We start from the raw sequence: 27,163 nt of genomic DNA, 5'->3' as shown, positions 1-27,163 counted from the left end.
TGCCCGAAACGTCGATTCTCCTGCTCCTTGGATGCTGCCTGACCTGCTGCGCTTTTCCAGCAACACATTTTCAGCTCTGGTAAATGCTAGTGTCATAGCTGTACTAAAACAGCTTGGCTAGGTGTGTGACAAGATCTGGAGCACAAGACTTTAGTACTATTACCAGAATACTGTCAGGGCCTATAACGTTTGCAGCTCCAGTGCCTCCAACCATTTCTTGATATCATGTGGAATTAATTAAATTGGCTGAAGACTAGCTTCTTTTTTAATTCCTCCATGGGATATGGGCATCGCTATTTAGGCCAGCACTTACTGATCATCCCTAATTGTGAAAGTGGGTGAGAAAGATGGTGGTGAGCTGCCATCTCGAACCACGACAGTCCATGTTCTGTGGGTATTTCCACAATGCCATTTGGGAGATTTTGACCCAGCAATGCGAAGGAATGATGATATATTTTAAGGTCCCAATGTTGAGTAATTTGGAGGAGAACTTGCAGGTGTTTTGCTGCTGTTCTTTTAGATGGAGCTGGTTGTGATTTTGGAAGGTCAGTCTAAATAGTCTTGGTGAATTTCTGCATGTTTTGGATGATGCCTGTACCAGTGGTGGAGGGAGTGAATGTTTGAGGTTGTGGTGCCAAACAAGTAGGTGGTTTGTTCTGGATGCTATCAAAGCTTCTTGAGTACTATTGGAGCTGCACCCATCCAGGCAAGTAGGGAGTATCCCAAAATACTTCTGACTTGCGCCTTGTCGATGGTGGAGAGGTTTCGGGAATCAGGAGATGATTTACTCACTTAAAGATTTCTCACCTCTGATCTGTTCTTATAGCCACGGTATTTATGTGACTGCTCAAGTTCAATTTCTGGTCAATGGTAGCCTCCAGGATATAAATAGAAGAAGGGTGATGGTAATACCATTGGATGTCAATGGGCAATGGTTCTATGATACTGTGACCTCTGGAGATGAATCATCCATTCGGCACTCTGGCTAACTTAGCTGAAAGGTTTTCAGAACTGGTTGCTGTTTTTACACCCATCACTTCTTTCTGTAAAGTACTTAACAACAACCCAAAGAATACACCAATGATGCTCTGCCAGAAGGAGGATTAGAAGGAATTATAACAGGCCAACAGCACCTGCAACTGCTTGACTCTGGAACAAATACTGCATCCATCAACAGGTTTAGCAGGACATCCAGATCCTGCGTGAGATGTGGCTTATCTCACACAAAGATAGTGTACAGTATTTTGTAACATATGTAAGCTAAGCTCTAAAAAAAGGGCATTGTGCTATAATGTGTAGAAAGTTCAATTGCCAAGAGAAATTCAAAGTAAAACATCATGGTCCACTGTGACATACGAAGAAGAACCAATCAAGAAACAATGCAAAGAAACCTTTCCAACTTCCATTCGTGGCACACAAGTACATCAATAAAATCCAAGAGGTAACAACAATGACACAGGCTAGAGACCAATGTCAGGCAGTACATGTGGCCAAGTTGATACACCAGGTTATGCCATTAGAAAAGCTAAAAGTTTCACTTTTACCCAAGTGATAAACCCCAAAATAAATGAACAAAATGCAATAAATGCCAAGATCGACATTGGTGAAAGTGAAAATTTCATCCCTTTACATGAGATATGAACAGGGAATTGGCACAGTGGAATGCAGTCTAACAGCATACAAGAGTCTGACATCCCCTGCATTCATATTATCAAGCTTCAATATCAATACAGGTCAGTGATGCACATCTGAAATCCTCTACATTGTTGAAACAGATAGATTGGCTATTATTGGTCTACCAGTATGCACAAATCTAAATATTATTGCAGTCCACAAGGTAGAAAACTCATTAGTTGCAACACCAAAAATTCCAGGCTGCAACATCAAATCTATCCATCAACCTCAACAATGAGGAGAACATCTCCTTCCACATGAGTTTCTTTCTGAGCCATGATGCAAGATCCTCACTGCTATTTTCCATGTTTAAAAACACAATTGCATTCTGATGACTGACTTTCACCAAATTCCCTTTTGTACAACAAATCAAAGATACCACTCGAGTAACTGTTGTTGACAGATTGACCGACATTTTTTGTAAGTTTGGTGTACTCAATAAAATATGTATGACAACAGTCCTCAATATGCTGGCATATCCTTCCAAGATATTAAGAAAATGGGGCGTTCAATATATTACTTATTCCCTTCACTACCATCAGTCAAATGATCTCAAAGATAGCACTGTTTGTACTGTAAAATCCATAATCATTGAACGTAAAATGATTTTGCTAAGATTTTTGGATACCCAAGATGCTACCCTTCTAGAAGAAAGTGAGGACTGCAGATGCTGGAGATCAGAGTCGAGAGTGTGGTGCTGGAAAAGCACAGCAGGTTAGGCAGTATCTGAGGAGCAGAAGAATCGGCGTTGCAGGCATAAGCCCTTCATCAGTTCCGAACAGTTCTTATCAAAATCACAAATTATATCCTATGTGACTGTGACCATAGCAAACTTCCTCTTTAAATTCTCCTCAATCCATGTGCAGAGTTTGACCTGTTTCCATTTTTATTTATTCAGTTGTGGCCAGAGAACACTGTCTTCGTTCCTCTTTCTGTTACTGCTTTTATATTTCTGGTGTCAAGGATATATCCTTGGCTCTCTCCTGAAAATAGTAGTTTGACTCCTCCACTGTTGATAAATTATCAGACAGCTTAGCCAATATCCAGTACTGAATGAGCAGGTGTTTCCTCCAATTAAATATTGTGAAGACTGAAGCCATTGCTTTTAGTCCTAAATCCATACCCTGCTCCCTAATTACCAAATCCATTCCTCTCCCTGGCACAGTCTGATATTAAATCAGTCTGGCTTTGATCCTGAACTGAACCTCTGATCTCCTGTTCATGCTATCACTAAAACAGTCTACTTCCACCACAGTAACATTACGTGAAGTCATCTCTGTTTCAGCTCATCTGTCTTCTGTCTCTAGATTTGACTATTCTAATGCACCTTTGACTCCCATATTCTTAGATTAGATTACTTACAGTGTGGAAACAGGCCCTTCGGCCCAACAAGTCCACACCGACCTGCCGAAGCGCAACCTACCCATACCCCTACACTCACCCCTTCACCTAACACTACGGGCAATTTAACATGGCCAATTCACCTGACCTGCACATCTTTGGACTGTGGGAGGAAACCGGAGCACCCGGAGGAAACCACGCAGACACTGGGAGAATGTGCAAACTCCACACAGTCAGTCGCCTGAGGCGGGAATTGAACCCGGGTCTCTGGCGCTGTGAGGCAACAGTGCTAACAGTGCTAACCACTATCCTCTATTGAGAGATCATTCAAAATGTTGTTGCCTGTATCTTAACCCACAAGTACCTATCATCCCTGTGCTCACTGACCTACACACATTGAAACAAGCAACATATGCTTTCGAAATTCTCATTTTTTTTCAAATTTCTCTATTGTCTGAGCCTTCCCTCATCTCTCACCCACAACCCTCTGAGATATCTTCAATCTACTAATTCTGGCTTCTTGTGCATTACCCCTAACTTTAATTACTCCACCACTGGTGGCTGTATCTGGGCTACAAGCTTTGGAATCCCCCCACCCCAACCCTCTCCCCTCTTCCACTTTTAAGATACTCCTTATTGGGTTCAGTGTCACACATTGGTTTATAACACTCCTCTGCCTTGGGAGGTTTTGCAAGATTCCATAAAAAATATTGCTGATGAAGGGCTTTTGCCTGAAACATCAATTTTCCTGCTCCTCGGATGCTGACTGACCTGCTGTGCTTTTCCAGCACCACTCTTAATCTTGACAATATTATACCTCACCTCAACTTACTCCCAAAATGAAGATTTGACCCCTTCCTTTGACCATGCAGGAACTTCTACTTGCTAATCCAGACAGCACTACAGCTTTAGAGGGGACAAGGGCACAAAGGGTGTGTAACCCAATCTTGTAGTCGATGAATGCCCTTTTGGGTCAGACCCATGGGAAGTAACCTAGAGGGATAGATGATGGCACGTTTTGGTTTTGAAGTCTTTTGCAAGTCAGCTGAACATAAACTCTGAGCTGTTGAGCCTGCAGAGGGCAGCGGCTATAGCTGACTAAGCTGAGTTGTTGGTTTTTTTTAAATATTCTCCCTCTTGTTCTTTTTGCCTTTTACTCTCATGGTGCAGGAAATGACGGGACTGTTGCCTGGCTGATATAAAAAGCCTCCTCCTCCATTGCTCTCCCTCCATCTCCTAGCCACATGTGTGAGTGTGGAAAAGCTCCTGCAGAAGCACACACTCATACGTGAAAAAATTTTTAAAAATCCAAAAAAATCTTATAAACAGAAAAAAAAACAAATAAAAATCGGTGGAACTAAGTTTTGAAGAGGAGGAAAAAATCCAGTTACTTTTTATAATTTAAAAAAAAGGAAAAATAAAGCCAACCAGGTCTCAGCCACGCTCTGGGATTTATCGTCTGGAATCGGACAAACCTTCCGAAGTTTCTGGAAACTGAAGTATTTCGAAGCGGTTTTCTAAAAAAAAACAAAAAAATTGAAAGAGTCGGGAATCCTGTTAAGTACATAGGCCACAGGCTTCAGGAGAGAAGAAGGTTTAACCGGTTCAAGCATTTCTGGAAAGTTCTTTGCCCGACGGTTTCTCTCCTCTTCTCTTCCCTCCCCCTTTTTTTTAAAAAGAATCCCTCGCGCTCGCCGTCACCCGTTTCGTTGGGGGAGGTGGGGAGGGGGAAAGAAGAGAGAGAGAGAGAAAAGTTGATCTTTTGATTTACGTCGGACTGTCTGAGGATGAATCAGACCGGTGCCAGCTACCCGATGGCGTCGCTTTATGTCGGCGACCTGCACCCAGATGTGACCGAGGCGATGCTGTATGAGAAATTTAGCCCGGCCGGGCCTGTGCTCTCCATCAGGGTTTGCAGGGACATGATCACCAGGAGGTCACTCGGATACGCTTATGTCAACTTCCAGCAGCCCGCAGACGGTGAGCCAGAAGCTTTTATTTCTTTTTGTTTTATTTTTAAAAAACAAAATCTTCGATCAAACCCACATCCACCACCTGCCCTCCCTCACCATTTCCTCCTATGGCTTCTCCATCAAGCCCTTGCTCCCCCAGGGCTGTGGCTGCGGGAGGCCAATGACCCAACTCTCGACCATTGCCCGGAGATATCAATAACCACTGGCTGCTGGCGAGCGAAGGGAAATGTTTCTTATCTGTCTGTTGGTTCGATTAGTGCCAAACTTTTCTCATCCTGGGAGATTTCCCCTGCCCCGGTTTTTCAATTAAAAAATACACCCCACCAGTTAGTTTAAAACCCGTCGATTTCATTGCAGGTAGCTGAAATGATGGGCTAGTAAAATTAAGAAAGGTTACGAATTCTGAAGGGATTGAAATCTCATGACCTTGGGCAACACAATGTCGCAGGTATGAAAATCAATAATGACTTTAACATTTCTCAATGTCACGGTTGGGCCATGAATACGCAGCTGGCACACTTCTTGTTAAGATGTTCCAAAGAAATTACAGGCAGGGACCTAGACACATGTTAAGCTAGTAGGGGAAAAGTATTTCAGGCATAAGAAAACACTTATGGGCCTTATGTCCTTGAGGAAGAAAAGTTGTAGAACACCTACCATGGCTCAGTGGGCTGATGAAGGATTTGATCTATTACTGAGCCAAATAACCTATAAAACTGTTTTAGTAATTTTTAGCAGGGATTATGGAAGATGAGCACTAAAATTGGCTTCAGTGTTCCTGGGTTAGGGGGAATACAAGAAAAAACATTTAGTATTCAATACCAGATTTCTTCTGATGAACCCCTTCTGGAAAGTTTGTCTGTGATCCAGAGTCAACGAGCAAATGCAATCCAAACTTTGCATTTGTAGAATGTCCTTTTGACTGAGATCTCTGAAGAACCAATATATTGTGGAAGGAGGAGCTGGCAGTTTTGTACTGTCACTACTATAGTACTTGAGAATTGGATTAGAGTGTTGTACATATTAAAATTCAAGATTGAAGTCAGAAGTCATAGTCCTACAGGACAATAGATTGCTTTCTGCTTAGAGAGAAATGACTGCTGATGAGTTTAATGTACGGATCACCATACATGAAGGTCTGGTGAAGGGCAAGGTTGAGAAGGCATGGTAACCTCACCTAGGTAAAAACAATGACTGCAGATGCTGGAAACCAGATTCTGGATCAATGGTGCTGGAAGAGCACAGCAGTTCAGGCAGCATCTGAGGAGCTTCAGCAAAATCGACGTTTCGGGCAAAAGCCCTTCAAACAGAAGGGCTTTTGCCCGAAACATCGATTTTGCTGAAGCTCCTCGGATGCTGCCTGAACTGCTGTGCTCTTCCAGCACCATTGATCCAGAATGGTAACCTCACCTGTTGCAGGAATTAAACCTATGCTGTTGGTGTCATTGTGCATTGCAAACTAGCTGTTCAGCTAAAGGAGCTAACTAGTCAAGTCAGTTGAAGAATGTCTTCAATATTAAATGTCATAGAAATTTAGTGAGGATGTGTCAGATGTGCTAATATGCATTATATGACGTTTGTCAGTGACTGAATGCTTTGCAATATTCTTGAGCAGTGCTTCTCCTTATCCACAAGCATAATGAGCTGAAATTGATTGTAACCCAGGTTTGAGATCAGAGAATTTAGCAAATTACAGCTTTTGAACCCTGGATTTTGTTGAATTTCTGTTCGCTGCAATATCAGGTTATCTATTTACCCACTAAATGATCATGTGCATTTTTCTTGCTATAAGATAGTTTTCTGGTATTTTACTCACTTTTGTACTTAAAATTAATTTTGTTTCTTGTCTGCTATGTTGGACTAGTTTATTCAATCTCATCTGGCATTACTTAGTTTCTGCACAGAGAACATCTACCCTTTCCCTTCCTCTGATTGTTGGGTCAAGTTTTGTGTATTTGCAATAATGCTGGGGATTATCAGCAGATGGTATTCATCTTTGCTTTAGAAAGTGCAGTGTCAGCCATTTCATATGCTGCTTTGTCCCTGTTGTGATTGAATTTTGGAAAAAATCAGCATATATCAACTTGCAGTTCTTTATGATGAGGAAAAGGTATTTGAAGCCTTCTAGTGACTTAAATCCATTTAACAATAGGATAGTAGCAGATATTGTATAATCTCTTGTTCAGCACACAAGTAATATATCTTGGCACAAGTTAGAGTGCTTAAAACAGTAACTGGTGTGCTGAAGTATGGATAATTATACCTTTTTGATTTAATTGTTGCACTTAGATTATTAGTTTCACTTTGTTTTAATGTCTTAAAATTTTTAAAAAATCTTTTTCAGTTGTTGTTCTGTGATCCTCCTGACATCACAGCACCAGCTCTAACACAAAACAATGAAAGGTTCTGATGCTGAGCGAAACTGTGCAACTATCGTGGGCATAACCACAGTTCTCAGCCAATCGGAATCCTCCTTAAACTAAATCAGAAATAAATGTTCAACTATCAGCAACCTACACGCATGGTAAGGAGCAACTTGAGCATTTACACGTTATCCATAATGAAATATGAAGCAGTAGTCTAATGTGCTCAGAATACAACTTTCTAGTGTCACTATTTCTTTTCTGCCCTATACTAGTGACTTTTCTTGTCACTTGACTTTGGAAGTTTTCCAATATGAAATCTGTTTTCACCCCCTTTCTGTCAAATAATGTTAAGCAATGTTTTAAAAGTGCTGCTTCCTTCATAAGATAATAGCAGAGTTGAGTACATCCTGAAAACCACTTATTAGAAATTAATTGTCACTGGGCTTGTTAGCAACTTATGCTAATATGCTTTATGGGGGAAAAAATCATTTTAATGCCTTAATATGCTTCTTTTAAGATGCTTTGATTCAGACACTTCAAATGAATCTATTATAGCCTCCAGCTGCAACAAACTTTACAGTAGGGTCATAATGCTTTTTTTTCCAGTCCTTTCAAATTTGTACAATAAAAATAGTATTTCATGTTATTCTAAGTCAGTATGTCTGTAGTTTAAAAATCAGATGGAATGCCTGTAGTATAATACAAATCAGAATTAACACATTGCCACTAGAGTTTTGTAGTGTAATGAATCTCATCATATGAAGCAGCCATTAGGTTATTGAGAGTTACAAAAGGTTTAGATGTGGTCTTTTCACAGTAGGTTGGGTTTTCTGCCTGCTTGGAACTGAAGTGTATTCACTCAACATAACAACTATTCTATATGTAAGCATTAAAAAGACACAAACAGTAATTCTAAATTCCTTCAGCACTATGGAGGGCATTAATTTAATCAAAGTTTTGTCAAATCAACTTTTAAGTCTTTTAAATTACTGCCAAAAATGCCACTTTTAACAAATCGCCACGGTGACTGACTTAATATTCAGATGCCTAGTATCATTCATAGGTGGAAAAACAATCATTTTCTGGTGGTTATAAATTCGTATCATAAATCAGAGTTACGATTTGTTGGTCTGCTTTATATTAATTGATCTCATTAAATCACTGGCAAGATGATACAATCATAGTACAGTGAAGGTAGCCTACCAGCTATGATGTAGGTTGGCATTAAGATGCTTGAGAGTGTAGTTGATTCCTACTCTGTTCACAGGCGTGTATACACAAAACTAGCAAAAACAATCGGGGAGAGGAAAGATATGGTACTGGAAGTGCAGAATATTACTAGAAACTGTAGAATGTCAGACAGATGAAATAACTTTTCCAAATTTGAATGTCAGAAAATGAAGCTTTTAAAGACAGTAACAACTTTCCCTGACACTTGTATTAAACTCCAACGGTTTATTTGGAAGATGGGTACAGTGTTCCAAATTTTGAATGCAGTTTTTAATAGCATATTGCAATTACGACCAATAACATGCAGTTTCTACATGTTATCATTGTAACTCACTAAGTACAAGTAGAATATTTACAAATTTCATTAGTAGTTGGAAGAAACATTTGCCAGTTTTCGGCCAATTCTGAGTAATTTCTGCCGGTTTGCTTTTAAAACGAATCAAAGGTTTTGAATTATTTAGAGTAGAGAAATAAAATGTTTCTTTTTAATGTTATTTTAATTTTAAATGACAAACATACAGTTTTTTTTGAGCATGATGAACTTTGAAAGTGCCTGAATTTTTTAAGCAAATTTATTCTTTTCATTAATATCAGTTATATGTTCCTGAGTCAAATAAAATTCTGTAAAGCCATAAATATTCCAGTATCCCTGGTAATCAGTAACTTAAATAGTGTCTGTCTATTCAGATTTTATTTTAGCTAAACCCAGGAAAGGAGATTGGCTCAGACCATGTGGTAAGTGTAATGTTGATTCAGCTCTTCTGCCTGCACATGCCTTTAAAGGACCACTTGCTAAAAATAGCAGGCAACGAAGTACAAAAGAGGTTGCATCGTCTATTGATGGTGTTTTTGTGAAATGGCTGTGTGTTATCATTTAACATGGCAATATAGCTTTCATTGGCTTTGAGAGTTCATGTAAAGTAAAATAATTAGTAAATATTACACATTATTTTAGATTTTATGAAAGTGTGGAAAGTTACAGTGCAGTAGTTTCAATTAAATACTGGAAACTACAGGACTGCTAGTTCTTACAGACAGGAAGATTTCACCCTGAGAAAAATTTGGAAGCTGAAACCAGAGCACTAGGGAAAAATGCAAGTTTTAAGATGTGCTTATTTAACTTAGGTTTTAGCTTCCTTACTGATACAGCATATATAACACTAAATGTCATGACCTCTTACACAAGGGAGTAAATAAAGTTAGCATCTGTGTACTTGTCAATATTTATTTGAATGTTTTTTGAAGCAGGAGAGATTGCTATCAAAGCTGAGATTTAAAACGAATCAACTGATTTCTGGGTCAAAAATGCTGTTCGGTTTTTAACTGAAGTTTTTTGTTAACTTGTATGAGAGTTAGTTTTTGTACTGCTAGAATATTTAAAGGGCGGTATGAAGGACTAATTATTCTAGTCAGACAGCTCTTTAATCCAGATACAAATTTTGGTCATTCAGAAATCTGTTAGAAGACAGGACTGTATAAGGTGAAGGAGCCATTTAATCAGCCATTTATTCCCCTTGGAAGTAGTGAAATTGCAGTATGTTTGCTGTTGACAGTCTCAATTTCCACATTCAGATTAGATTAGATTACTTAGATTAGATTACTTACAGTGTGGAAACAGGCCCTTCGGCCCAACAAGTCCACACCGACCCTCCGAAGAGCAACCCACCCAGACCCATTCCCCTACATATATTACTATATTATTTGCTTAGTGAATATGCACCAAACAAATGTTACTGGAAACATTTCTGAAGGTCAGTGAGAATAATTCTTGCTGGTAAAGAGTACAGGCAAATCTCTGGGAACCATAGTAATCAAAATGCTCAAAAGCTAATAGAATCTAGTTATAACTTAAAATATAAATTATGGTGAATTAGTCTGACTTGAGCGGGGTTACATGAGAGTCACCATTTCTGTTTGTTTAAACTTTCCAATGTCATTTTGTTAATCTTGCTTTCTGCTGACCCATCAAAATGTTTATAAGATGGGGGAAGAATGTGTTTGATAAATTACTTTCTTTCCTCAGTGAGGTTTATATATTATTCTTTGATTAAATGATTTGGGGAAGAAAATAATGCTTAACAAATTTGGGATGAGAAAAACTTGTCACTCTCAAGTTTCAGTCAATGAAGTTTTTCGCATTCTAGCAGAATATTTACTAACAAAGGATTCTGCAAAATATGAGCTGGTTCCTTTTGCTGACTTTCAGGAACTAGAGGCAATAGTGTGCTGGGGATTGGACAGGTCTGTTGCAAATAGCTCTTGCAATCAAAATGTGTACAATATTAACATCAAGGTAATTGATTTGAGAATTTTTGAGAAAATACATTCTGCTGACTGTGCTATAGAAGTCTATTTGCATAGTGATTAAATAGAAGAACTCCAAAGAAGCAGGATGCGCTGCATATTTATTTTTGAATTTACTCACATCAAATTTAATTTTCCCTCTTCGTTAACAAAGTAGAACAGTGTCAAATGTTTTAAGAGTTTGTGGAACTTCTTTAACACATTTTAACTAAAATGTGATGTATTAATGTGCAAAGTTGCAAAAGTGATAAGTACAGGCCTTTCATAATTCCAGCGACACTTCTAAGCGCAGGTGCTGTGACTTTTGAATGGTTCTTCAGCAATAGATATTTAAAAAGGTAATGGAAGGGAAAATCATGCATGTGTATTTCTCAACATTAATTTTCTGAGTGTTACTAGTAAAAGCTGAGATGTGACTTGAGCAGAGAAATGGAAAGGAGAAGATGTAAATAACTTTGAAATGTGTCACTTGTGTAAGTAAAATACCTACAACCTTCTTAATTCAAGTGAAAACGATAATACTCTATCATAATTATATAATGCTGAATTATACAGCGTTTTGTGATTTGACCTCTGTTTCAAGTCTTAATATAGAGCTTCAAAAGGTCAATTATAAATAAATCCTATTAACTTTTTTTGGCACGTGAACATTTTATGTAATGTTCCAATGAAAACAGGTAAATAAAACTTGACAGCGGATAATAAGATATGTTATTTTAATTAGTGTGAATGCTTGCCTTGATAGAATAGTACGGTTCAAAACCTTATACTTTTGTAATTGTTACAAACCTGTAACGTTTTACTGCATTAGTAGTTGTATTTCTGTCAAGAGCAGAGAGAATTAAAATTTTACATGCTGAAATTCAACAACTTTCAGTATACTACTTAGTATTTTTATTCCACATGATTACCTCATCTGAAAAGGCATAAGACACGTCAGTTCTAGATGATATGGAATTGGACTTATGTAGCTCTCATCATAATTACCCATTGTTCTCTATACAGAGACGAAATATTTGTTCTAGACAATAAGATTAGGAACTCAGTTTTGACTCACTGATGAAACCTTGCATTACAATATTGTTTAGTGCATCAATAAATCTACCAGTTGACTGTAACAAATTTCAGAATTGAAGCCAAGTAATAACTATCAGTTAACAATCTTGGCATTTGTTGTGTCAGATCTATTACATTTCAGTTAAAGATAGGCAGTAAACAAGAACAGAATTTACTGTTTTTGACCTTTGAGCAATGGTTTTCATTATCTTGTACAAGATTTCTGAGAAGGAGTGATTATTTGTCTTTTCTCAGTTAAAGCATATGTTGTCACTCATTCAATCCTGATCAATTTGTATGTTTAATTGTGCAAATTGATCTGACACATTAATCAGACACACAGAAATTTGGTGTAGAGTAGGACAACATTTATTATATTGTTGAACTTTTTTCCACATCTTGATTACAAACCCTATTAACTTTAAATTTACTTGGACAACTTTTAAAATTTTCTTAATATTGTAGCTGAACGTGCCTTGGATACCATGAACTTTGATGTCATCAAGGGGAAACCAATCCGAATCATGTGGTCTCAGCGTGACCCATCTCTGAGGAAATCGGGTGTAGGCAATGTGTTCATCAAGAATCTAGACAAATCCATTGACAACAAGGCTTTGTATGACACATTCTCTGCGTTTGGGAACATCTTGTCTTGTAAGGTGAGTTTTCAAACATGATGGATTAAAAACTAATCTCAAGACTTCTCGCTATTATTTTGCTCCACCCATGCATGAGATCAGATTACTTTATCAGAAATTCTATGGCAGTCTTCTTGAATAATTCTACTCAGAATACATGACCTTTAGGAACATTTGGAAGTTAGCTTGCCAAAGTAATTTAGTGAAATGAACAGTTCAGTTGAAAAGCATAGAAAAGTTAATTATTTCTATCAGCCAGATTTTGCTGCAGCTGTTATGGTGTTTAAATAATGCATGTGATTCTTAATGTGCAAATTGACCAGAAACGTGTAGTGAGAGAATTGCCAAAATGTGAGTTATGAAACGTGTGAATAGCCAAAAATTGATTGCTATTTTGTGTTAGTCCATTGAAAACGATGTCTCATCCGTAACCTGGTAATTTTCATGACGTTGTTGCATTTGTATGCAACTTATTTAACTGGCCACAAAATGTTAAGTCTAATCATTTATCAATATTAAGTGTTCTTTTAATGGTGTGATGATTGTTAATCAATCCTTTGCATAGAATATTTTTTCTCCATGTATATCTCTGCGACCCATTAATTATAAGTATGTTGTCTTATTCTTTGAGATTTTGAATTTTCTCATGTAAAAATGCTAAATTTTTTCTTGCTTTTTCTTGTCTTTTTTCGCTACTTATTTTTCTGTAGTTAAATTGGTATTGTATTGATTCACTCCAGTAACCTTTCGTTCCTACATTTTATTTATTTCTCAATCCTTTGCCCCTAAATTCACCAAGGTCACAGATACCCTATGATCTTCAGAGTAGTATTCTAGTTTTCTGAGTATTTGTAGAGTTTGTTTAAAGTTGCTATTTCTTGCTTTAATTTATCAAATGCACGATACAGGACATGATCTATCAAAAGTCTGGCTTTCGTCCAGGTCCTAATACCTTTTGTACTTGTTTTTTTAAACTCTTTTTCTACTGTGAAATCATTTAGTTCTCATTAAAAGTGCATGAAAGTAAAGCATAAGTTTAGGCTGACCAGAAACACAGGCATTTCTTTTCTTCAGGTGGTATGTGATGAGAATGGCTCCAAAGGATATGCATTTGTTCACTTCGAGACTCAGGATGCTGCAGATAGAGCTATTGACAAAATGAACGGCATGTTGCTTAATGACCGAAAAGTGTGAGTACCTCAAAGCTGGTGCTGTTTAAATTGTGGTTTCAATATGTGTGCTGTTAGACCTTGAACAGTGTTGCTCATACCTTGTATTAAATAATTAACTGGTTATTCTGAGAGATGGTAAATCTGGAAAAAATTGTGGTATGTATTTGTGACATAAATAAGATTTGTTTTAATGATCTATACCATTTAGGAATTTTCTAAGAACTGAATTCAAATCACTTCACACATCAATAGTAACCTTGATCAGTAACATTGATCCTGCTCACACCCAATTCTTATTTATTAGCTTCCCACAGGGAACTTGTTAACTTCAGTGTTTTATTAGCCTCACCTGTTTTGGGACATACTGAATAATAGAAGTTTAACTGTGTAGCTAAGTTTGTTTATAGGATAAAGATGTTGACGTTTCCACCTGCTGATTTAATGGCTCTATTTTAATAAAATTTGAACCAATTCAGTTAAAGTTAACCTGAAACTATACGTAAAATGTTTTTTGTACTTGTTTTCCCTTTTCTGCTATTCATTTTTCTTCCCAACCATTTTTCTGTTTTAACATTTTTTTTCTTTATATGTGTTTGTTCCTTTTGTTTTTGAAATAGTTTAACATACAGTTCTTTTGTTGGATCTCTCATCAATCTTGCCACCCAGTTATTCAAGGCCTAGAAGTAGATGTAAGTGGTTCTTAGTGAGATTTTTATTTAACATCAAAGAGAGAAATGCAATATAACTGTTAACAAGTTAGCTGATGGTTCCTTGTTGCATGGACAAGACAATTGGTCCATGGAATGCAAAGCATTAAAGATGTTATGGTGAAATATCACACTGGATTAACTAAACACAAATTATTCTTTCACACCCAAGTGCTTACGCACCCAGGTTGTATGGATCCGTTGTCATGCAGGCTCAGATCAAACTATTGTATAAAGCTTTTTTTTGAGTGTAGTGGAATTTTCTAAGTGAATAAATGTTTCCTGAAAGTAATAAAAGTCTATAAACTGAATTTGGGTCTCCTTGACGATGTTTTTAGTTTTCCATTAAAAATCTGTTGTTCTAAAACTGGATGTGTTACATCTAACAAAGCTGAAACGGTGCAATAAATGTGGAAGGATTTAATGTTATAGCAAAGGCTGTGCAGTGTAATTCCTTTATCTTGGACTCAAATTTTTCATCAGGGAAATAGGCTGGAAACTCAGATCAGATCTTATAATGTGTATTTTAGGATAGAAAGAAATATCTCTTCGGTCATTTTTCATCTGTAAAAGTAAATTGAGAAGCAATGAAAGCAACCAACTAATATGTTAAACCAATTTGGAATCAGAGTATCATACAAATATCAATAATAGGTTAGCACCAAGGTAAAATGTAACGTGCTGCTATTCTACATCTGTAGCCTAACAGAACTTGACCCCATCACGGTACTTATCCCAACATTTGTGTTTTCTGCTTAGTAACTCCGATCCTTAGTATGAAGAATCACCCCACCTCACAGTACAAAGGTGAGAGAATGCATGCAAAAACTAGCTTCTTACGGCTTCAAGAATAAAAATAAGCTTTTGAATTAATTTCAAATGCTTTATATTAATTTTATCCTTTTCAGATATTTTAGGGCCATTAAAAAGGGTTTAGTTGATTAACTTTCCTTTTGGAACATAAACCCTTATAACGCCAAGCACATAATATGTGTGACATGAGTATGACCTGCTAAGGTCAGCAAAATAACTTCTCCTTGCACCAAAATGGATTTGTTTTGGGAGATTCCAATAGAAAATTTCCTCATTTTGCTAATATTTTCAACACAGGAACCCATTGATTTGAGACAGCTGTATTCTACATCTATTCATAATGTTATATTGAACTCTCCAATATCCACAACTTCAAAAAATTTTCACAAGTATTCAAATCTAGTGAAAAGGGTTTTGGCTCATTCAGGATGCCTCTTTTATATACTGTTCATTTTTCATCTTTTGACAGTATTGCTTCAGGATTAGGACATTGCTATTACACTCAATTTATGTGAAAGTTCATAGTTATCTCTTATGAGGAAGAGTTAAGGAATGTTACTTTATAGACAAGAAGAAAGGGAATGTGGTTGTACTGAGTGATTCAATCGTCAAAATCTTACAAGCTCATTTGTGTATTTTTAAGAACAAATATCTGATCTAAATGACCACAATAACTTTTCATGCACCATGGAAGCTTCTGCTTGATTTTTGAATTTCACTAAATATTATACACCTTCTGCAGAATGGTGTCAGTGTAGGAGGTGATAATTTGGCTTGTCGTGTTTGCACGGCCTCTCCAAAGGAGTATTTTACCTCGTGCTACTCCCTGAACTTCTCCCTATGGCCATACATATGCTTCCTATTCAAATGAATAATTCAACTGCCTCTTGAATACCTTGATTGAATCTGCCTCTACCACACTGTCAAGCAGTGCATTCCAGTTCCCAACTAATCACTGGATGTAACAGCTTTTTCTCACTTCAGCATTACTTCTTTTTAGATTTGTCGGTCGTTTTAAGTCTCGTAAAGAGAGAGAGGCTGAACTTGGTGCAAAGGCAAAAGAGTTTACCAATGTTTACATAAAGAACTTTGGTGATGATATGGATGATGAACGACTCAAAGAAATGTTTGATAAATTTGGTGAGTGTAACTCCGCTACAAGTGTGGCTTTGAGATGGAGATAGTATGAACTAGTAGTCCTACATTATGTTTTTCGATTGCTCTAGTGAGGTGATGTTACCACCTGCGAAAGCGTGTTTGGATGTCATGGGGAGCATTTTCACTTATCTTTCAAAGTGATATATTTTAATTTGTCTTCTAAGTTTTCAAGTTCTACACATATACTTAGGCATGAATTCATGCCAGTTTGATGCCCCAAAAGTTTTCTGTAACAATTAAATCTTCTAAATTGTCACTTTGCTTGTTATTAAAGTTTCCTGATCAGTGCTTTGCTGATGGGTGATGCTATTTGAGGCCCAATGCCTTTCTGTAGAGAATGGATATTTCATTCCTTCCATAAGCCTTCTATTGACAGTGATGCAGGGGTCTGAATTCACTTCAGTTAAAAGCAACTGTGGTATAAGGTCATTAGAGGTGAGAGTACTCATTTTAATTCTTCAAAGAAAGTCGTGGAATGACTTTTTTGGAACTATTGTTTACTACTGTGAATTACCCATGGAATCATAAGATTAACTCAGTGTTCTATTTTGTCCATATAAGCTCTCTGCAAGAATACCTCAGCTAGCCTCTACCCTTTACCTCTCTTCAGATTTTTATCCAATTCCCTTTTGAAAACTGTAACTGAATCTGCTTCAAAACAGTGTGTTCTGGATCTTTGCCGTGTAAGATGGGTTTTTTTTTTGTCAATCAATTTGAATCAATGATCTCAACCCATCTGCCAACAGAAATGGTTTCATCTTTACTCTGTCCAGTCCCTTGCAATCTTGAATGCCTCTGTCAAATATCTTAAACTGTCTGTAAGGAGAAAAGGAGAACAGCTTTGCCAATCGATCTACTTAAGTGAAGATTTTGTCACCCTGGTACTATACTGATAAATACTTTTGCAAACTCTTCAGTGCCTTTACATCCTTCTCAAAATGCAATATTCTGGTTGAGGCTGAAATAGTGTTTTATGAGGGTTCACCATAACTACTTTGATTTTGCATTCTGCCTCCATTTATAAAGCCAAGGATCCCATATGCTGTATTGATTGTTTTCAGATTCCCTTTAGAATTGTACCCCTTCTATTTCCTTTCTTTGTTATTACTATTAAAATATATCACTTCTCATTTCTTTGAGTTACATTTCAAGTGGTACATATCTGTCCATGCCACCAGCCTTTCTCTACTATTTTGAAGCTTATTGCTATTCTACTCAGAGTTCATAATACTTGCAAGTTCTACACTGTGAAAGTATCTTTTGTAAATGGGGAGAGCTATAAATACACAATTTAACTTCCATTTTATAAATTACAAAATTGTGAAATGAAACTTGAATTTAAATATTAGGCTTCTGCATTATTGTTGCTTGCTTTATTTTTTTAATCTTATGATTCACCTTGTCATGCTGCAATCACTTTAAAATTCTTCAGTTGAGAATTAAATAAACAAATGATTTTTGTGCTTCCACAATTTCCACCATTGCAACTATTGGCTCTGCAATCCTTATTTTAAAACTAAAATGAATTCTGCAAAAATAAAATTGATTAGAATAACACCCTGAATGAGGTATGGAGTGCCAACTAAAGACTGTAAAGAAAACATGAAAACTTTAAAAGTAAAAACTAAATAATTTTCTACATCCATTTGCATCACTTGTCTCGCTCATTATCGTAAATGGGATCCATCTAAATTTCCACATACATGTGTTCTAAGGATAAAAGTGTGCCAGTGTTTTTCAGATAATATAATTACCTTCTACTACTTTAGAGCCCAAGTTTTTTTAAAATTCCTTTTGCTGGGACCACAGCTTATGCACTCCATAGCAGCAAAAAAATGACTGCAAAAGGTGTGACAGATATTAATCACCAGATACAGAGAAAAGAGAAAGGTGAAGCAATCCAAATCTTCTCACTGCTTTAGAAAGGGGCGCTTATGTTATTTTTGTGAAGGAATGCTAATTATGTTTGCTGCTTAGTTTCATATCTCCTGATATTCATCTGTCCTTTTTCTGTTTCTCTTTGCCCTATTAGGCAAAACCCTCAGTGTCAAAGTAATGACAGACCCAAATGGAAAGTGCAAAGGCTTTGGCTTTGTTAGCTATGAAAAACATGAGGATGCTTCTAAGGTCTGTATGGTTGTTCACAGGAGCTTGTAACATTACGGACCAGTACGGAAATGGATCATGATTTAATCAGTCATCAAAATTAATTGTCTGCACTTGAACAACTCAGACAAATGGAATTGACTCAAAATCCTGAAATTTTAATTTGGAAATTTTAATATAGTGAGCTGAAAAAGAAACTGCGGCATTCTGTGGTCAACTTTCAAAATTTGAGGTGCATTGAGAACATCAAATTCTAATTTTTAAAAAAGATATTTTCCATTATATAAATTCTGAATTGAGATAAGGATTTTGAATTCAAAGCAAACTTTCTTTAATGGAGAGAAATATGAACAATGTTCCATGTACTAATGGAAAACAAAACTAGTAAGGCAGCTCAAGCTGTAAACATATTGTACCATTAAATTTTGTGAGCATTATCTGACGTTGAAAGCAAAAGGCAAGCAATACAATGCAAACAGGATTCTATAATGTGACCCAGTTTAGGTGATGTCAGACTTAATTAGACATCAAGTCATCAACAACATTATCCAAAATATCTGCTGTGGTCAGTGCTTCTTTGCTATAGAAGTAAAGTCATGACATAACCCGTTTGGTTTGTTTTTACAATTTCACACAAAGTCTATTCTTTCCAAAGTTCAATACTTGTCTTTCTAATAACTATAACTCTTTGCTCTAGAGCTTCTTATTGCCAAATGTGTTCTAACTTGTTGTTCCACTTCTACAACTCTGGTAGGGAGGACATTGTGCATAGTTCGTCACCAGGCCACAATCTACGGTCAATCAACTGAAAAATAAATATTCTGCATTTTTATAATGTATGCTCAGAACGATCATAAATTTTACTATGACTGTTTAGTTCTCTGTTTTGGAAAGGATCTTTAAAAGCAAATGCTGACCATCCAATCACTCCTATTGAATTAGAATCAAGGGTTTTAGGTTGAGAATAGTTTGTCTTACATGAAAGTATCTAGTTAAAGGAAAAAAACATCCATTCTTTTGATGTAAATTTCAACTTTATCATGAGACAAAATTTAATTCTTTTGAAGCACACTGCGTTTACTTTATTAAAGAAGTGCACTTTTTACAAACTTCCAAGTTTTATAAATATTCATTACATAGATGAACTTTGGTAGACCATGAGGTTAAATTTTGGTATTGTATTAAATCAACTGATTTTAGCTAAGGCAGCAGCAGGATGCAACAATTGCCTTTCATGCCCCTCTGTCTTAGAAGAGTAAATTGGCCAAGATTTCTCCTGGTTGTTATCCAGGTGATCCTTCTGGACGTTCATGTGTGCATATGAGGACAGGATTTGCACAGTCTGTAATATATTTGACAATTAAAAAGCTATAAATATGTGAATTTTCAAAAATCCTTTCATTTACATAAAATTGTTTGGAATTTCAGGATGTCCCAAAACACTTTACAGTTAATTATATGTTTTGGTAGGAACATAATAGTTGCTAGACAGTAAAGCAACCAAATCTATTTAGGTTTGCCTTCTATCATCACCTAAAACAATGCTAATAAAGATTGGACTAGTCATAACAATATAGCTTTGTCAATTAGTTTACAATGACAGTGATGCTTTGAGAACCATCCTTTTTAGCATGCTACATTTACCATTTCAATTCTCAAATTACTCTCCCATCGATTTCCAAAATGTTATTTTCTAAAAGAACTTCTTTCGAATTGTCCAACCCTCTTCAGCTGCTTCATCAGTGACCTTGCCTCCATCACAAGGTCAGAGTGGGCATGTTTGGTAATGATTGCACATTGTTCACCATTCGTGATTCCTCAGATACTGGTTTGGGGGTGGGCAAGTGGTATGTAACATTCACATCATAAAAAGTCCAGGCACTGAACATCTCTAGTAAGAGACGATCTAACCACCACCCCTTGATATTCAATGAATCTCCCACTGTCCCATCCAGGAGGTTACCATTGACAAGAAACTGAACTGGACAAGCCATATTAATAAAAATGGCTACAATACCAGGTCAGAGGTTAAGAATACTGCAGTGGCTAACTCCTCTCCTGACACCCCAAAGCCTCTCCCCCATCTACAATGCACACTATCAGGAGTGTGATGGAACACTCTACACTTGCCTGGATGAGTATAACTCTAACAGCACTCAAGACGCTTGATACTATCCAGGAAAAAGCAACCTGTTTGATGGGCATCACATCCACAAACATCCAAATCTTACAATACGGATGCTCAGGAGCAGTAGTGTGTACCATCAATAAGATGCACTTCAAATATTCACCAAAGATCCATAAGTGGCACTTTTCAAATTCAGAACCATTGCAGTCTAGAAGGACAAGGACAGTAGATACATGGGAACGCCACCTCCTGCAAATTCCCCTCCAAGCCACTCACCATCCCAACTTGGAAACACATCACTGTTCATTTAGTGTTGTTGGGGAAGCTGGGAACTTACCGCCTAAGAACATTATGATTCTAGCTAGAGCACATGGCCTGCAGTAGTTCGAGAAGGCAGCTTGCTACACCTTCTCAAGGGCAGAGAGGGATGGGCAATAAATGCTGACTGACTCAACGATCTCCACATCCCACAAATGAATTAAAATAAATTTGCATTTAGTAGTATAAATTATTTCCATTATTTATACAGAGACTGATACAAACACTTATTGAAATGTTATTTTGACAAATCGCATCTTCTGGTTCTTCCATTCTGAACCAGGTGAAATTGCTGTGTATTACCTATTTTATATAGTCCTCCTCGTATCTTAAAAAAAACAACAATTTCACCACAGCCTTAATGAGAACACATCTGATACACATCATTGTTGTGATGTAACAACCTGGCAGACATTTTGCAAATTGCAGAGTTCCATAAACAGCAATTAAATGAACAGATCATGTACTTCAGATTTTAGCTAGAGTCATAGAGATATACAGCACAGAAACAGACCCTTCGGTCCAACTTGTCCATCCTGACCAGATATCCTAAGTAAATCTAGTCCCAGTTGCCAGCATTTGGCTTATATCCCTTTAAGCCCTTCCTATTCAGAAACCCATCCAGATGCCTTTTAAATGTTGTAGTTGTTGGAATTAAATGTAGAGCACAATATGATTTTCTTGGATCTTGGTCACATATTGCAGTGGGAGCCTTTATATTCAAATGAAAGAGCAAATGGGCCTTTGGTTTATTACCTCTTCTCCTCTGACTGAAATAATTCTTCAGCACTCTGATGTGCCAGCCTTGATTCATGTGCTCTCATTTCTGGAGTGAGTCTGAGGCGATGACCTTATGATGTGTGAATAAAACCACTAACCCCAGGCTGCATGTAGCAGCTGTTGGTATATAGGGCCAAAAGTTAATAACTTCAGGGGAACCCTCAGTCAATGTGGAAGTCTATATCTTAAAAAGTATTAAATATTTATTTATGCTCCACTTTTTGAATGTGTTTTATGTTAAGGTTTTAAAAATTTCATTAAAACAGCTAATAAAATTCCTTGCCATGAGCAATTAATTCCTCAGAATGTAAATGTTTTAATACAAATGTAAATGAAACATGCACAGTATTCTAGCCTGTTCTACATGTTTGGCATTAATGTAGCATTGTATAGCAATATGTCACCCTGGCATATGTATACTTTAGTAAATATCATTTGATAAATTTGTTTACAATAGAACATAGCACAGTACAAGCCCTTCAGTCCTCGCTGTTGTGCCAGCCTTTTATCCTACTCTGAAATCAGACTAACCTACATATCCTACATTGTACTATCTTCCATGTGCCTATCCAAGAGTCACTTAAATGTCCCTAATGTATCTGACTCTACTACAACTGCTGGCAGTGCATTCCATAACCCACCATTCTCTATGTAAAGAACCTATTTCTGACATCTCCCCATAACCTTCCTCGATTCACCTTAAAATTATGACCCCTCATGATAGACATTTCCGCCATGGGAAATAGTATGGATGAGCTGATGCTCTTTTCTCGTCTGTACTTATAGGCTGTGGAAGAAATGAATGGGAAGGACCTGAATGGGAAAATGCTGTTTGTTGGACGTGCCCAGAAAAAAGTGGAACGACAGGCTGAACTAAAAAGAAAGTTTGAACAACTAAAACAGGAGCGAATCAGTAGATACCAGGTGTGTAATGAAGTAGAAATAAAAACAAAATGCTGGAAATACTCACTAGGTCTAGCACTTCTGTGGGGAGGGAAACAATTCAAAGATTTTTCATCAGAATGAAGAGCCTTTGTAATGGCCTCATAATACATAACCACATTTGGAAATTACACCTATTATTAACAAACTCTGGGAATAAAGTTACAATCAAACTGGAAATCTCTTGATTAATTTGCTGCAGGACACATATACAGAGGCTATGTTACCTTTTGACTTTTTCATTTTTGTCAAATTTGGTGCAGTTACAATTCAAAGGAGGTGTTAAATGACTGTTGTATATAAATTGAGTTCTGTAGGGCAAGAGCAAATTATCATAATTTTCTTTTCAAAAACAGCAGTGCTCGTTTTTAAAAAATGGGTAGATAGCACGCAGGAAATACTAATCAGCTGAAAGTTTACATGTTTAATATATGGTACAAGAAGAGATAGTTTACCTGCTGTATGATCTTCTGCGGTTAAGGAAAATTCACCTAACTGTAGCACTGTCATAGAAAAAAAAGTTGTGCATGCAACAAATATACTATTGTGTGCCTTTGACCATATATAGTTCTGTTTGTAAAGTAGCGCCTAGTTCCTATAACCAGTTCTGATTGCAATGCAGATCCTGGAGGAGCTGTCGTGCAAAAGTAAAAGCTGAGTAAATCCAGATGGGTCTCTTTAAATTGAGGCTTGTCTCTACAACTTTGCAACACATTTTCAGACTTACAGGAAGTATTTTCCATATTTTCTCAGAGACTGTGACCCATTCTGTGCCACAGTTCCATAAGTGCAGACAGTTTTTCAGTACTTTCATAATCTATTTCAGGATATTAAGCACCAATGTATTCTAAAACTTTCATCAGTTTTTAGATCAAGTTCTTAAGTGACTTCCTTTTTGTACATTTCGTATCCCTTTTGAAACTGACCCGCTAGGAGTCCTCACTCTGAAAATTTCTGAACAGTACTGAAAGCACAGTGGGATTTCTTGCATGATTTTTCTCCTTTAGATTCTGGCAGGTTTCCGTATTGGAGTGTTCCCAGTAAGTTCATGCCAGAAGACTGCAAAAGTGTGTTTGGAAAAATGCTAGTTTTAGAAAATGTAACTATTGTAATTCACAGTTCATAAGTTTTATTTTGCTTTGAATGACGAATATAGAAAGTGTTTTCAGCTAATAATTTGTTTTATATTTGAACAATTAATCAATCAAATGGGTAATTAAACAATAATGCCTAATAATGTAAACTTTAAACTTATAAAAGTCACCTGCACCATTTAATTTAGAAAACTTTTAATGTTAGATTAATGGCTTTCTAGCTTATGTTTCGTTTGTGTGTGTTAGAACATGGACAGTTTTACTGATTTAAGATGGAATAATGCAGCAGTGCATTGTTAACCAATTTTATTCTATTTTTCAGCTGCAAGATTTGAGAATGTTAGTTCAGACTAAAACTATAGCGTTAACAATTTTACTAAAATGTTTTTAGGGTGTGAATCTATACATTAAAAATCTGGATGACACCATTGATGATGAAAAACTGAGGAAAGAGTTTGCACCATTTGGATCAATCACCAGTGCTAAGGTATATTTACTAATTAGTGCTAATAATGCTAATCATCAAAACAGAAAAACAAGCAAGGGTAAAATAAGTAAAAAGGTCCAAAGTTGACTTTCCCAGTTTAAAGTTCACTCCTTTTAAAACATGGTGAACTATTATTACTGTTTTGAAACATCAGTGTCCCTAAATGAATTGAACTCAAGTGCACTGTTGTCAGCACATCCGAAGAGCTCATGGCCTTTTTTATTGCTCAGAGTGAGACCATCTGTTTTGCCACCTCTAGTGTTCCCTTCTCTACTTGTAGCCAACCAGGGTCAAACTTAGTCTGACATTTTCCCCACCCCAACTCTAGCCCTGAACTTGCTGTTGCTCCCAAAGCTGTGGTCATGTTTCCTTATTTCCTTGTTTTGAATTCCTCCAATAAGGGTTCTACCCTACCACAGTACAGAAACAAGCCTGAAGTTACAAATGACATTCTATATTAATGAACTTCTTTGTCCTTCTCTACCTTGATGCCATATCAAATCTCCAGTGTAGTCCAGCTGGATAGGACTGTACTTACTCAGTTCTACTCTTCTCTGTCTAACCATAGCCAGCGGTTCACTTGAACTGACTTCTGACCCACTCATGTATCATTGCTGAAAAAAACGTTGCTGGAAAAGCGCAGCAAGTCAGGCAGCATCCAAGGAGCAGGAGAATCGACGTTTTGGGCATAAGCCCTTCTTCAGGAATGAGGAAGGTGTGCCAAGCAGGCTAAGATAAAAGGTAGGGAGGAGGGACTTGGGGGAAGGACGTTGGGAATGCAATAGGTGGAAGGAGGTTAAGGTGAAGGTGATAGGCCGGAGAGGGGGTGGGGGCGGAAAGGTCGGGAAGAAGATTGCAGGTCAAGAAGGCGGTGCTGAGTCTGAGGGTTGGGACTGAGATAAGGTGGGGGGAGGGGAAATGTGGAAGCTGTAGAAATCTGCATTCATCCCTTACGGTTGGAGGGTTCCTAGGCGGAAGCTGAGGCGCTCTTCCTCCAGGCGTCGTGTTGCCATGGTTTGGCAATGGAGGAGGCTAAGGACCTGCATGTCCTTGGTGGAGTGGGAGGGGGAGTTAGTGTTCAGCCACGTGGCGGTTGAGTTGGTTGTTGCGGGTGCCCCAGAGGTGTTCTCTGAAACGTTCCGCAAGTAGGCGGCCTATCTCTCCAGTATCGAGGAGGCCACATCGGGTGCAGCGGATGCAGTAAATGATGTGTGTGGAGGTGCGGGTGAATTTGTGACGGATATGGAAGTATCCCTTGGGGCCTTGGAGGGAAGTGAGGGGGGAGGTGTGGGCGCAAGTTTTGCATTTCTTGCGGTTGCAGGGGAAGGTGCCGGGAGTGGAGGTTGGGTTGGTGAGGGGTGTGGACCTGACGAGGGAGTCGCGGAGGGAGTGGTCTTTCCGGAACGCCGATAGGGGAGGGGAGAGAAATATATCCTTGGTGGTGGGGTCTGTTTGGAGGTGGCGGAAATGACAAAGGATGATACGATGTATCTGGAGGTTGGTGAGGTGGTAGGTGGGGACCAGTGGGGATCTGTCTTGGTGGCGATTGGAGGAGCGGGGTTCAAGGGTGGAGGAGCGGGAAGTGGAGGAGATGCGGTGGAGAGCATCGTTAACCACGTCGGAGGGGAAATTGCGGTCTTTGAAGAAGGAGGCCATCTGGGTTGTTTGGTATTGGAATTGATCCTCCTGGGAGCAGATGCGGCAGAGGCGAAGGAATTGGGAATATGGGATGGCGTTTTTACAGGGGGCAGGGTGGGAGGAGATTTAATCTAGGTAGCTGTGGGAGTCGGTCGGTTGGAAGTGAATGTCTGTGTTGAGTCGGTCGCCCACGAGGAGGTTGAACAATTCATCCACTTTACTAACACCTTCCACCCTGACCTCAAATTTACCTGGACTGTCTCAGACTCCTCCCTCTCCTTCCTAGACACCTCCATTTCTATCTCGGGCGACCGACTCAACATGGACATTTACTATAAACCGACCGACTCCCACAGCTACCTAGATTACATCGCCTCCCACCCTGCCCCTGTAAAACGCCATCCCATATTCCCAATTCCTTCATCTCCGCCGCATCTGCTTCTAGGAGGACCAATTCCAATACCGAACAACCCAGATGGCTTCCTCCTTCAGAGACCGCAATTTCCCCTCCACCGTGGTTGATGATGCTCTCCACCGCATCTCCTCCACTTCCCGCTCCTCCGCCCTTGAACCCCGCCCCTCCAGTCGCCACCAGGACAGAACCCCACTGGTCCTCCCCTACCACCCCACCAACCTCCAGATACATCATATCATTCTTCGTCATTTCCGCCACCTCCAAACAGACCCCACCACCAAGGATATATTTCCCTCCCCTCCCCGATCGGCGTTCCGGAAAGACCACTCCCTCCGCGACTCCCTCGTCAGGTCCACACCCCCCACCAACCCAACCTCCACTCCCGGCATCTTCCTCTGCAACCGCAAGAAATGCAAGACTTGCGCCCACACCTCCACCCTCACTTCCCTCCAAGGCCCCAAGGGATCCTTCCATATCCGTCACAAATTCACCCGCACCTCCACACACATCATTTACTGCATCCGCTGCACCCGATGTGGCCTCCTCTACACTGGAGAGACAGGCCGCCTACTTGCGGAACGTTTCAGAGAACACCTCTGGGGCACCCGCACCAACCAACCCAACCACCCCGTGGCTCAACACTTTAACTCCCCGTCCCACTCCGCCAAGGACATGCAGGTCCTTGGCCGCCTCATCGCCAGACCATGGCAACATGACGCCTGGAGGAAGAGCGCCTCATCTTCCGCCTAAGAACCCTCCAACCACAAGGGATGAACTCAGATTTCTCCAGCTTCCACATTTCCCCTCCCCCCCCACCTTATCT

General features: G+C 38.5%; 1 protein-coding gene and 1 non-coding gene across 4 annotated transcripts in view; both read left to right on the top strand.

Moving 5' to 3' along the window:
* The first annotated feature begins 4,261 nt into the window (after window positions 1-4,261).
* pabpc4 (poly(A) binding protein, cytoplasmic 4 (inducible form)) overlaps window positions 4,262-27,163 on the top strand; it is a 44,868-nt gene continuing 21,966 nt past the window's right edge. Inside the window, exons 1-8 of one of the 3 annotated variants that reach the window (XM_043717443.2) lie at window positions 4,857-4,995; window positions 7,333-7,512; window positions 12,410-12,603; window positions 13,657-13,772; window positions 16,275-16,414; window positions 18,465-18,559; window positions 22,551-22,688; window positions 24,192-24,287. In XM_043717443.2, the coding sequence (XP_043573378.1) occupies window positions 12,430-12,603; window positions 13,657-13,772; window positions 16,275-16,414; window positions 18,465-18,559; window positions 22,551-22,688; window positions 24,192-24,287 (759 nt within the window). In that variant the 5' untranslated portion in view covers window positions 4,857-4,995; window positions 7,333-7,512; window positions 12,410-12,429. Of the gene's footprint in view, window positions 4,996-5,345; window positions 5,437-7,332; window positions 7,513-12,409; window positions 12,604-13,656; window positions 13,773-16,274; window positions 16,415-18,464; window positions 18,560-22,550; window positions 22,689-24,191; window positions 24,288-27,163 lie in introns of those variants that run through there. The other 2 variants (XM_087976776.1, XM_043717442.2) reach the window with 2 other exon arrangements.
* On the top strand, window positions 23,291-23,421 carry LOC122563799 (small nucleolar RNA SNORA55). The gene has a single exon (XR_006315737.1). It is a non-coding gene; the product is annotated as a small nucleolar RNA SNORA55 (small nucleolar RNA).

The sequence above is a fragment of the Chiloscyllium plagiosum genome, unplaced genomic scaffold, assembly GCF_037043375.1.
Source record: "Chiloscyllium plagiosum isolate Xiang-an unplaced genomic scaffold, Cpla_swu_hap1 HiC_scaffold_30, whole genome shotgun sequence".
NCBI classification, from domain to species: domain Eukaryota; kingdom Metazoa; phylum Chordata; class Chondrichthyes; order Orectolobiformes; family Hemiscylliidae; genus Chiloscyllium; species Chiloscyllium plagiosum.
This window is presented reverse-complemented; position numbering and strand designations above follow the sequence as displayed.